At 45.5% G+C, this 11,811-nt stretch overlaps 2 protein-coding genes across 3 annotated transcripts; both read right to left on the bottom strand.

Annotated features, from left to right (window-relative positions):
- Nucleotides 1-1,025: 1,025 nt before the first annotated feature.
- Nucleotides 1,026-4,980, bottom strand: tor4ab (torsin family 4, member Ab). Of its 2 annotated transcripts, XM_039000747.1 has the most exons (3): nucleotides 4,830-4,980; nucleotides 3,090-3,527; nucleotides 1,026-2,636 (listed from the first exon to the last, which is right to left on the bottom strand). In XM_039000747.1, exons 2-3 carry the CDS (start codon nucleotides 3,525-3,527, stop codon nucleotides 1,815-1,817), a joined length of 1,260 nt encoding a protein of 419 aa, XP_038856675.1. In that variant the 5' UTR covers nucleotides 4,830-4,980; the 3' UTR covers nucleotides 1,026-1,814. The 2 variants fall into 2 exon arrangements, with proteins under 2 accessions (XP_038856675.1, XP_038856667.1); XM_039000739.1 differs by lacking the exon at nucleotides 4,830-4,980 and having other exon boundaries at nucleotides 3,090-3,790.
- Nucleotides 4,981-10,856: 5,876 nt separating this feature from the next.
- LOC120050181 (RING finger protein 223) lies at nucleotides 10,857-11,531 on the bottom strand. Its single transcript, XM_038996835.1, has one exon. It carries the CDS (start codon nucleotides 11,448-11,450, stop codon nucleotides 10,857-10,859), a length of 594 nt encoding a protein of 197 aa, XP_038852763.1. The 5' UTR covers nucleotides 11,451-11,531.
- Nucleotides 11,532-11,811: the final 280 nt, after the last annotated feature.

Below are 11,811 nucleotides of genomic sequence, written 5' to 3'. Positions count from 1 at the left end.
TGAAATTTGACAATAAATGAAATACTTGAATTCCCACCAAAATCCCTGAACTCAATTTATTATTTGTCCGTGCCGGTTAAATGTTTTATGTAATTCAGTCAATATCTGATGGATTAAAACAATTCTAAATGTTTGGAGTATCTTCATCCATTGTCCAACTAGAATTGTTTAAAAAAATCTTTTAACAATTTCGATGACCGTTGATAAGTTAAGCCATCTCGTCTCGTCTCGTCTGTCCGTACGTCCGTGTCAAGCTAAGGTAAGCCATCTCGTCTGTCCGTACGTCCGTGTCAAGCTAAGGTAAGCCATCTCGTCTCGTCTCGTCTGTCCGTGTCAAGCTAAGGTAAGCCATCTCGTCTCGTCTCGTCTGTCCGTACGTCCGTGTCAAGCTAAGGTAAGCCATCTCCACTGTCTGTCTGTCTGTCTGTCTGTCTGTCTGTCTGTCTGTCTGTCTGTCTGTCTGTCTGTCTGTCTGTCTGTCTGTCTGTCTGTCTGTCTGTCTGTCTGTCAAGCCGATCCATCTTGTCTGTCTGTCTGTCTGTCTGTCTGTCTGTCTGTCTGTCTGTCTGTCTGTCTGTCTGTCTGTCTGTCTGTCTGTCTGTCTGTCAAGCCGATCCATCTTGTCTGTCTGTCTGTCTGTCTGTCTGTCTGTCTGTCTGTCTGTCTGTCTGTCTGTCTGTCTGTCTGTCTGTCTGTCTGTCTGTCTGTCTGTCTGTCTGTCTGGTAAACCAATCCACCTCCACTGTCTGTCTGTCTAATTTCTTTCTTTTGAACGTTGTATTTGTTTCTGTCTGTGTCCTTGTTATCACTACATTTTTGAAGAGATGAACACCAGGGGAGCACCTCTGAAGTTCAAGCAGTTCCCCTTTGTTTTGTTGAGGTCATTCTGAGACCCAAAAAGTGCTTTAAAGATATACATAATCCCATTAGTAAGACCCTGTTCTCATAGTTCACTAACTCTAAAAGGAGACACAGTGCAAACCATCAATATTCAACTACAATTAACCTTTGGTTTATTTTCAAGAAGAGTGCACACGGAATAGGGCATACAATGTCATATGGTTTGAATGCTTTGAACCCAAGATCGTTCAAGATGGTAGGAATTCATGAGAGCTCAATAGTAGAAAACAATATCTATCTATCTGGGTATTGTTGGATATGGTGGATAGAAGGACGTGCCTAGACGCGCATGTGGTTTTGAAAAGTAAAAACAAAAAGATAGTTGCTCCTCAAGTTTTGGAACAATGTTGCGACGCCTCGTCTTAATGAGCACAAACAAGTTCATGGAGTTCAACGTCATTAGGCTCTTCTCTTTGCCTGACTGCCTCAGTCTGGCTCGCTGGCGTTTGTCTCAAGGCCATTCAGTAACCAAACGAGGGTTGTTGTTTTTTAAAATCTTGAACAGACGAGGAATACTCTTCCCCACCCTGATGTTTTCTTTTAGCTACACAGCATAAGAGCAGCTTTACCCAGAGTTGATTGGAACATCATTCAGAGGGACCAGAGCAAATGCTGAGGTGAATTGGAGACCAAATCTGTCACTTGTGCACGTGCATCAACCCAAAGCTTCTATGCTAGACTAGCATGCTGAAACTCCAACGTGACAACCACGGGATGCCAGCTAAAACAAATGGTAGTTATGCCATCCAACCACAAACAGATCCTTGGGTAAAGTGGGCAAACAGAGAAAATTGTGACACTCTTTCACAGAGTAGCAGGTAAGTAAGTAAGAATGAAGTTGTACAAATTAGATTTAATTGTTTTTGGACAACTGTCTATCAGACACCATGTTTATTGTCACTCTGTGGATGTTCTCACAAAAGGTTGACTCTAGCCACCACTTGTTTGCAGCCATTTTGTGAGTACTGGTGACCCATGGTGGTGAAATAGGACAGTTCCCCTGCCAGCCGCTCGATGTGACCGTGGTCAGGGTAAAACCCCTCCTGCGTCATTTCCTCCAGCAAACACTCCATCACATGGCTTTTTTCAAGAAGCGTCAGGGACACAATATCCAGCCCCACCTCTGCCCACAGAGGGTGATGCTCTGCCAGGGTACGCCGCAGAAGAGCTCCGGCTGACTTCGCAGTGCAGGAGACATTCTGCAGTATGTGTCTGATGATCTCCTCCTGTCCCAGACTACTGAGGAGGACATAGATGACGTTCAGATGCTCGTTGGTCTGGTTGGGCTGAAGCAGGCCTTGCAGCACGTCCAGCAAAGGAGCCGGCATCAACTCCACCTCGTCTAGCACAAAGACAGGGATCTTCTCCTGAGCCTCGGCATGCTCCACTACCTCCTCCACCCAGAGGGACAACTCTCGGGCGCACTGGCCCACATCACCCTGTACGGGGCAGTGGTGTAGGGTGAAGTACTGCACCACCAGGTCTTCTCCCAGCACCGAGCGGAAGTGGCGGACCAGCAGACGGCCCAGGTGGCTCTTGCCCACGCCGCTGGGGCCGTGCAGGGCCAAGGCCAAGGGCTGGGAGTGAGCGTAGGTGGACAGGTAGCCCTGGAGGTGCTCCATCAGCTCTTCTATCGCTGCTCGCTGGCCAAACACTTCCCTGCGCAGCGTCTTGTCCAGGCCTTCCAGGTCATACGGTGCCACATGGTCATCCAAGTTCTCGATGGCATTGTAAACCTGCAAGAGGACAGGAAGGGAAGTCATTTTAATTAAGTGTTATTGACTGGAATAACATTCCATGCTGTTTATTCTGTTCAATGCCAGTAGTAGGAGGACAGATGAGCAGTGGGAAACGTTTTACAAATCACATAACTAGAAAAGAACTCCACTGTATCCTCATCCACAATGAAACTGAATCATAATCGGCATTTTCAAAGCCCTTCAGCTGTTTTGAGTATAATTCGACACCATTAGTGGTAAAAAGAAAAAGAAAAAAAAAGAAGCAATGTATCCTATTGCTATGATGGCAACCGTGGGATATACAGTACTAGGCCAATCATGTGGCTGAGCCTGTACATTAACCCTAAGGGATAATGATGTCTGTAGTTGGGTAACTAGGGACTGAGTTAGAGTGGAAAAAAGGAGAGGGAAATCTTCTAAGCACAGTAAAGAGACAAGTTTAGAGGTGACCTGAAGGGATACGATGATACCGAAGAGGACAAAGAAAGGTTTGGCCCGGCTCCGGTCCTTGTCACTGGGGACGACCTTGCAACAGTTGTTAGGGAAGAGCACACGAGACCCCTTCCTCCTCCTCCTCCTGTGGGTGGCCTGCTTGACATTGGAGGTGAAGATCTCTGGGGCGGTGGGTAGGCCGGGGCCCATGGAAGGCCTACCTGAGGCGGTGGGTAAGCTGGGGTCGGGGCCCGTGGAGGGTCTACCTGAGGCAAAGAGCCCAGTGGCTGAGTCTAGCCGACGTCTCTTCAGAGCCTGGTACTTGGTCCTGATGCGGATCATGGCTTTCAGTTCAGGGGATATCAGCGACGGCCTTGGGTGGATGAGCTTGGCCTTCTGCTCCTCTGTCTTGGCCTCCTCTGAGAAGCTCCCTGAGCTGTCCTCCTTATCTCCCATCTGTCCAACAACAAGACAGAGATGCATAGGACAGAGGGACAGGAGTGCGGACACAGCATGGTGTGGTATTTGTAATTATTAAGGATCCCCATTAGTTCCTGCCAAGGCAGCAACTATTCTTCCTGGGGATCCAGTAAGCCGCTATGTTCAAACAAAGGACAATCAACGTGTAAGAAGCAACGTTTGTCTGAAGGTGAATATGCTTCACACTGTGTTAGTTCATTAGTTCATAGTGTCTGCTCAATGACAGATAAACGGTGCACTTGTGGCTATTATGTCTCATTCAGTGCAATATTTTGAACTTAAAATATACACCTATTAGTGTATATTAGATATTAGTTGTGTGTCTATGAATCTCTTTAGCAAGTGAGGACGCAGGATTTGCGTGACTCCTGAGGTTTGGATGATTTTGGTTAAAACAAAAACAGGAGTAATTAGGTCATTAATTATTTAAGATTTGGTTTTGGCACATGAGGGCGTCTGTGTATTTATAGAGGATGGTTTGTGTGTCTACTCAGACTCCTCAGGTAAGACAAGTGTTTACAGATTCTTAATCTCGCACACACCACACTTTGACCCCACAACAACCCTGCATCAAAGTCAAGTTCTTAAATCGGTGAACTACCTGTCACTTGGTGCAGATAATGTTGACATGGCTGAAAACAACCACCTCATGACCCCAAAATAACTCCAATACTTTATTGAAAACATTCTCCCTTTGCAATTGAAGTTTGGTCAGATGAACAAGTAACATTATCCCATGTAGAAAACGAGGCCATAAGCCTTTTGCATAGTGCTATTTATGGAGTAATAACTTTGCATTGGACAAAGAGGAAGTGAAATGTCTGCTGAAATGTCCCATGCTTTAATCTGGGTGTAATGTCAAGTTTGAAACACAAAATACATGAAGAATTGCATGTGTCGATGGATGGGTGGGATAATGTCTGTGTGTCTGTGTGCTCCCCAGAAAGGAATGCAAACTTTAGAGGTTTAATGTTTTACAAATGATACAGAACCGTCTAAGTATGCAAATATTAGTCATCAAGTGGAGGAAGAGAGAGAGGGGGGAAAAATAGAGTGAGACATGTCGAAGAGACAAAAATAGAGATATAAATATTTCATTGTTAAATCTTAAGCTTGATGGGAGAGATATTTACCACAATGCAGAAAGGGATACAAAATAGGGACAAAATAGGAGAAAGAGGGAACGCAATTGAAGGAGTAAAAAAAGAGAGTGAGAGATAGATTGCATGTATCAAGAGAGGAGGGAAGGATGAGAAGGGCTGTTGGTGTTCGTCTTACCGTGGTGACCGTGGTGACCGTGGTGTTCGTCTTACCGTGGTGACAACCGAAGAGGGCAAAAGTCTCGACCCCCGCAGAGTGTGAATAAGGATGGCAAACACAAATGCGCTCGTCCGAAACGGTAACACACGCACAGGCTGCACCTGTGTCCAGTGAGGCTCGCTCGTTCTCCCACCCCTGCTCTCGCTCCTCCCCCTCTTCTTGTTCTTCCCCTCCTCTCTCATCCAAGCCTCTTCTTTTCCAGTGACCAAACCATTGGTCCCTGACAGTTTTAAAAACAACATCCCATCATGCGCTACTCATTGCCTACATAATCATTTCCAAATGGATCATTATGAAAAGGGAAACTCTGTCTGTCTGTCTGTCTGTCTGTCTGTCTGTCTGTCTGTCTGTCTGTCTGTCTGTCTGCCTGCCTGCCTGTCTGCCTGCCTGCCTGCCTGCCTGCCTGCCTGTCTGTCTGTCTGTCTGTCTGTCTGTCTGTCTGCCTGCCTGCCTGCCTGCCTGTCTGTCTGTCTGTCTGTCTGTCTGTCTGTCTGTCTGTCTCTCTGTCTCTCTGTGTGTGTGTGTGTGTGTCTGTGTGTGTGTGTGTGTGTGTCTGTGTGTGTGTGTGTGTGTGTGTGTGTGTGTCTGTGTGTGTGTGTGTGTGTGTGTGTGTGTGTGTGTGTGTGTGTGTGTGTGTGTGTGTGTGTGTGTGTGTGTGTGTGTGTGTGTGTGTGTGTGTGTGTGTGTGTGTGTGTGTGTGTGTGATGATTGTGTTTCTGTCTCGGGGATGGCTCCCTCTGAACACAGTCTCCAGGTACACCATATGTCTCTGCTTCTGAGCCATGCCTCACAGTCATGTGATTCACTAAGATCAAATAATGACAAGTACTTTCACTCCCAACTAGTTCACTCCCACACAGGACAGATTTGTATGGTTGGTTCCAGGCCTTTATGTGCACATACACAATTAGCACGGAAACTAGGTTAGACAGGTGTAAACAACTACCATATTGTCTAAACCTATCCCCATCCTTTCTGATTAACTGCTTAGGGGGTATGGGCTAGAGGTTGAGGAGTCTGAGAGGGATGTCCTTGGACTGGGGATTTGTTTGCATGCCTGTACATGCCTGTACTCTCTCTCTCTGTGTGCGTGTGTGTGTGTCTGTGCGTGTGTGCGTGTGTATTCATTTTGGGTGGAGCGTGCGTATCTGTGGGGTAGGGAATGTTTGATGCTGTGTATGATACAATTCCATGTTATTCCCATCTCCAGTTGAGTGTGACACACTTTGGTGGAACTGTGTGGTGAATCTAGCCAGGTCTAGCCAAGTTTAGCCAGGTTTAGCCAGGTCTAGCCAGGGGATACAGAATGCTTTCTCATCAGTCAGGTATGTTGACTAAACAACAAAATAAATCATAACTGATCTGTGTTTGTCTGGATATCTGCCCTTTATCTTCGTGTGAGATAATTCTCATTACAATTGTATCAGCTAAGACGTTCATTTCCATGCAACAGCAAAGACAAACAAAAGTAACAGAACAGTCTTTTTCTTTTTCAATGTTGGTGTGTCCCTCCCTGTATGACTGACAGATAAATGTGAGTGGTACTCTGTCTCCGTGCTATATCATAGTGTAAGCGTGTTGGGTGGGCGTGTGTGTATGCATCGGCCCCACCTTGGTAACGGAACTGGCATTTAAACACGTTTTGTGTGTATCCATGGAGCTGGTAATGGCTAGTTATTAATACTAATTGAAAACTGCACCACCTTTCACAAACACATTATGTGTGTATCCATGGAGCTGGTAATGGCTAGTTATTAATACTAATTGAAAACTGCACCACCTTTCACAAACACATTATGTGTGTATCCATGGAGCTGGTAATGGCTAGTTATTACTGCTGAATGAAAACTGCACCACCTTTCACAAACACAATGGGTGACAACATCGACTCGTGTAGTTCCACATTATACTAATACTTTAATAAATACATCAAACTGATCACACTGCTGCATGCTCACGTGACCATACACAGACAGACAGACAGACAGACAGACAGACAGACAGACAGACAGACAGACAGACAGATACAGACAGGCAGGCAGACAAGTGGACAGATACAGACAGTTTGACAGACCGGCGGACAGACAAGACACAGACAGGCGGACAGACAAGTGGACAGACACACAGATACAGACAGTTGGACAGACAGGCGGACAGACAAGACACAGACAGGTGGACAGACAGATACAGACAGGTGGACAGAGAAAGGTGGACAGACAGGTGGATAGACAGGCCGACAGACAGGTGGACAGACAGACCGATACAGACAAGTGGACAGACAGGTGGACAGACAGGTGGATAGATAGGTGGACAGACAGACAGATACAGACAAGTGGACAGACAGGTGGATAGACAGGCGGACAGACAGCTGGACAGAGAGACCGATACAAACAAGTGGACAGACAGGTGGACAGACAGACGGACAGACAGACAGATACAGACAGGTGGACAGACAGACAGATACAGACAGGTGGACAGACAGACAGATACAGACAGGTGGACAGACAGACAGTGTCACTTTCTGAAATTCAATTGTGTAATAAACCCCTCAGTGAGCATGTGATATGTCTCCGTTTTTATGTGGCTTTGATTTTAATCCAATGTAAGCGTTAATATAGCTAACCAACTAAAGCAGGTGCTGACTGCCTGTCCCTTGTCCCAGAGAGAGAGAGCGGACTGGAGACTGTTTGTCTGCTCATTATCTTTACTTTCAGCGGTTTAGATTTCAAAACAGAGCCCCTTTTGTTTATTCAAGCTATGTTTTCATGCTCACCATTGTCCCCCTTAGTGTGGCAGCACTGAGTCCCGGCACACACACACACAGTAGGTGTACACACACACACACACATGTATACACACACACAAACTGCGTGGGCGTGCTGATGAGTCTTGTTTGTGATTGGGGTTTAGAACGTTGGAGGAAGAGAATTATCCGGAGGTTTTGTGAGTGCAGTGACCTCTTTCGGGTACAGTGTTTTTGCCAGAGAAGACAGGACATGGAGCGACACTCAGTACCCATCACCCACACCAAGAACCACTGTTTCAAGGCCCACTGTTTTGCTTTTTTTGTCATTTGTTGAAACCATACAAAGCCTCTTATTGAAGTGCAAAAGAGAAGATCCTCATTGGTACTTTCAAATCTCACATTTTTTGCCAAATTCCCATGGTGGCTCAGCTCACCGCTCAAAGCACACCCCACGACACAAACACCCACAACTCCACCCCCTGCACCCCCCCCCCCCCCCACACACACACACACACATGCGAAGGGAGTACCCCGTTCTGTCCTGTGAAACACCCACAAACCCCACCCCGTGCACTCACACACAAAGGAAACCCCTAGATCCTCCCCATCCTATCAGAAGCTGAAATGACGACACAACTGTACAGCTCACGACATCCATCACTAAATCCATTCATTTCCTTGGTATTATTACCCATTTCCTCACCCTGAAACTACCAGTCTGTGTCAGAATGACCTGGAATCCATGGTGCAGTTATCTTTAATCAGTCACTACAAACCACAGCTAACTTTACTCATCAGTAGTTAAAAATCCTGAACTTCCTTTTCAGGGGAATGTGTGATCTAAAAGTGCATGTGATTAGTGCATGTGATGACAATGGTTTATAAGGCAATATGTCATACACATTTTTTTTTTTTACTGATCATGTCAAAATAAATCAATGTACAAAAGCAAAGAGAATATCTTTGGGCCAGTAACGGTCGCTGGTTCGAATCCCTGAGATGACTAGGTGAAAGATATGTCGATGTGCCCTTGAGCAAAGTACTTAAACCTAATTGCTCCTGTAAGTCACTGTGGATAAGAACGTCTGCTAAATTACTAAAATGTAAATGTAAATGTACCACTGGCAGGACTACTGTGTGCAGGACTCTTTTTCCAATTTCCTCATTGTTAACATCTCTAAAACGCGGATCTCAACGGAACATTGTATTGTATGCATCGCACCTCTGCTGGCTACATTCTTGACTGGCATCCACCTAGAACTTGAACCGGAATCCAATATATTACTCTGTTACTGCAGGTGCCATGTAAAACATGTTGTATATGCTATGATGACAGAAGAGAGTAACTTGACTGGTCTCATTCATTTCAAAGGAACCAATGTTATTTTGTGGAAATTTTTCTGGTTGTACCACATTTCAGAGGTCACTGGAGGAAGAAAGAATTGTCATTGAAGATTATTAGAGGAAATGGGGAAAAACCATCCACAGGTCTAATTATAGACTCTTAGGTTTGTGGTGCGTAGAGCAAAAAGGTAAGCTGTTATAAATAGAAACAATAGCAAGGTCAGCACTCAGTATCTGCAGTGAAATAAATTAGGAACATCCAACGGTCAGATGGAATAAAAGGAGGAACATCTAACGGTCAGATGGAATAAAGGAGGAACATCTAACGGTCAGATGGAATAAAGGAGGAACATCTAACGGTCAGATGGAATAAAAGGAGGAACATCTAACGGTCAGATGGAATAAAAGGAGGAACATCTAACTGTCAGATGGAATACATTTTCCTTTATTTCACTGCAAGGACAGTGCTGACTTTGCTCTTTTTCTATTCATTGAAAAATAGAAGGGAGTCTCAAGTACTTTTTTTACTTGGGTCGATTGATAACTGGATATTCCCATGCGAGGCCCAACTTCCTGTATTACAAAAACCCAAATCCACTGCTTTACACTTCCTGCTTTGTCATGCTTCCTCTGACCCCTCCCTCCCCCAGATATTTCTCAATCTTTTAGGTTCCCATTACAAATCTTACTATCAGGCAGCAGCAGTTTACGTCATTATTTTCATTGACCTTACTTGACCCTTTGTCAGCCGGTGAACTGGTCAGTCAGTAGCCAGATGAGCACAACTTCAAAACAAAGCTCTGTACTTTTCCATGACACATGCGCGACATGCATCGCTAGAGTGACGCGCATCAGTCCTCTGTTCAATGCTGTGACGCCATCTGGTGGAGACCACAGAGAAAGACAAATCTGAACCTCAGTAAATTAGCATCCCTTATTGGAAGTGCTACTTCATTTGTTATCACAGTGTAATATAACTGAATATTCACTTTGAATACAAATATATTATACAAGCAAATCTCCCTGACACATCTAAGCCAATCTAACATCATCTTCAAAGAAACTTCACATATGTATTCTGATAGACAAACACAATGGGCACCAAATCCATGTCGACTTTATTTCAAGTTTAGGAAATGCAAATAATTTGCCAGAGCAACATTTGACAAATGTACAGCCAAAGTATGTAAAATATGGTTTATTTTTAAATATTATAAAACAAGACAATCCTAAAACCCTGATATGTGTGAAAGCATAAACTGGAGAAAATGTGACAATTGTATTTGTTATTCTGACTGTTTGATTCTATGTCTCTATCAGCTGGATAATATCCATGCAACCAAAATGGCTTTTTTCCTTAAAAAATATATATTAAAAAAAAAAGTGTAATTGGTATAAGCAAACATACTAATTCCACATTTCAATCTTCAACCCCTTGCTACGTTGATATCCCCCCCCCCCCCCCCCCCCCACATGTGACCTCAAGATTATCTCCAATCTCCTAGCCCTAACTGTTTCTCACAGTGATACCGCAGTGTCTTACTCAAAAAAGGTAACTGTGCATTTGTATAGCCAGTCACTATTGATTTGCATTGAAGTACGTGGAGTGTGTTTACTGTGGATGGAAACCTGGAGGACAGCAGGACTATTATATTATGACATGTATCACATGACAGCCTATAAACAGAAAACCACAGAGGGAAATGTGGTTCTCGTGTACGACATGCGTCATAGTTGTACACAAATTCAGCATACAGATACACAACTGCTAAGAAATAGATACACTTTAAAAAAATATGTTTAAAAAAAAAAAAGGTACTGAAAACTGCTACAGTAGATAGTAGAAGCCGGGTAACGTCTCTCTCCGAGGTCCATCAGGTCCTCTCTCCGAGGTGTTATAGCTGTTTATATGCGAGGAGAAAGATGATGACGCAGGTAAGCACCACCATCATCATCACCACTGACACCAGGAGGGAGGCTCTGCATCCTGGTCTACGACACAGTCTCAGCAGTGCCCCGAGCCTTCGCCTCTGCCCCCCCTCTACGTCCCCGCTGCCTCCTGTGGGGCTTGGCAGCCCCACATCCAGAGAGTGACTAATAGAACGCAGCGAGTTCAGGGGGGGGGGTACATCGGTGGTCCTCTTCACCTGCAGCTTGCCCTTGTTGCGGTTGAAGCGGATGCTGTAGACACGCTGCATGGCCCCGGGGAGGTAAGAGAGCACGGCCCGGTCCGTGGTCAGCTTGGGCAACCCCAGGTCGGGTAGCGGTGTGTGGCCCCGGCACAATGGGCACTGGATGGAGTCCGGCTTGGCTGACTTGACATTCATACGGGCCAGGCACTCCAGGCAAAAGGTGTGATTGCACTGGAGCATCTTGGGAGTGCGGAAGACATTGTTGAACTGGCTGAAGCAGATGGCACATTCCAGGTCTGGGGCGCCCTCGTCAAGCGGGGGCTGGAAACCGAGTCGAGGCTCCTGGTAGGGGTCCATGGCTGGGACCGGTGGGCAGCAGTGGGAGTTCAGAGCAGCTCTCGGGAATCAACAGGAATGGAGGAGGTCAACTGCCACAGACATGAGACCGCTGGGAACCTGAGGAGGACACAACATTGAGGTGATGATGCACCTGTGACATGGCACCTCTTAACCAGGGGCGTATTCATTAGTGCACACGTTTTGCAATGAAAACGATGCATTTGTTATTGGACAATTTCAGTTTAGTCCCTCCCCGTTTTGGCTCGTTTGGTTCCTAGTGAATACACCCCAGGGAAGTAAGATCAACATAGAAATGCTATGATAATGAAGAAAACATCTCCTATTCTATCTGTAGATAGGAGGCTGTACACAAGAGGGG

This window comes from Salvelinus namaycush, chromosome 1 (assembly GCF_016432855.1).
Source record: "Salvelinus namaycush isolate Seneca chromosome 1, SaNama_1.0, whole genome shotgun sequence".
Lineage (NCBI taxonomy): Eukaryota > Metazoa > Chordata > Actinopteri > Salmoniformes > Salmonidae > Salvelinus > Salvelinus namaycush.
The sequence above is the reverse complement of the archived record's forward strand: the minus strand, read 5'-3'. Positions and strand labels throughout refer to the sequence as shown.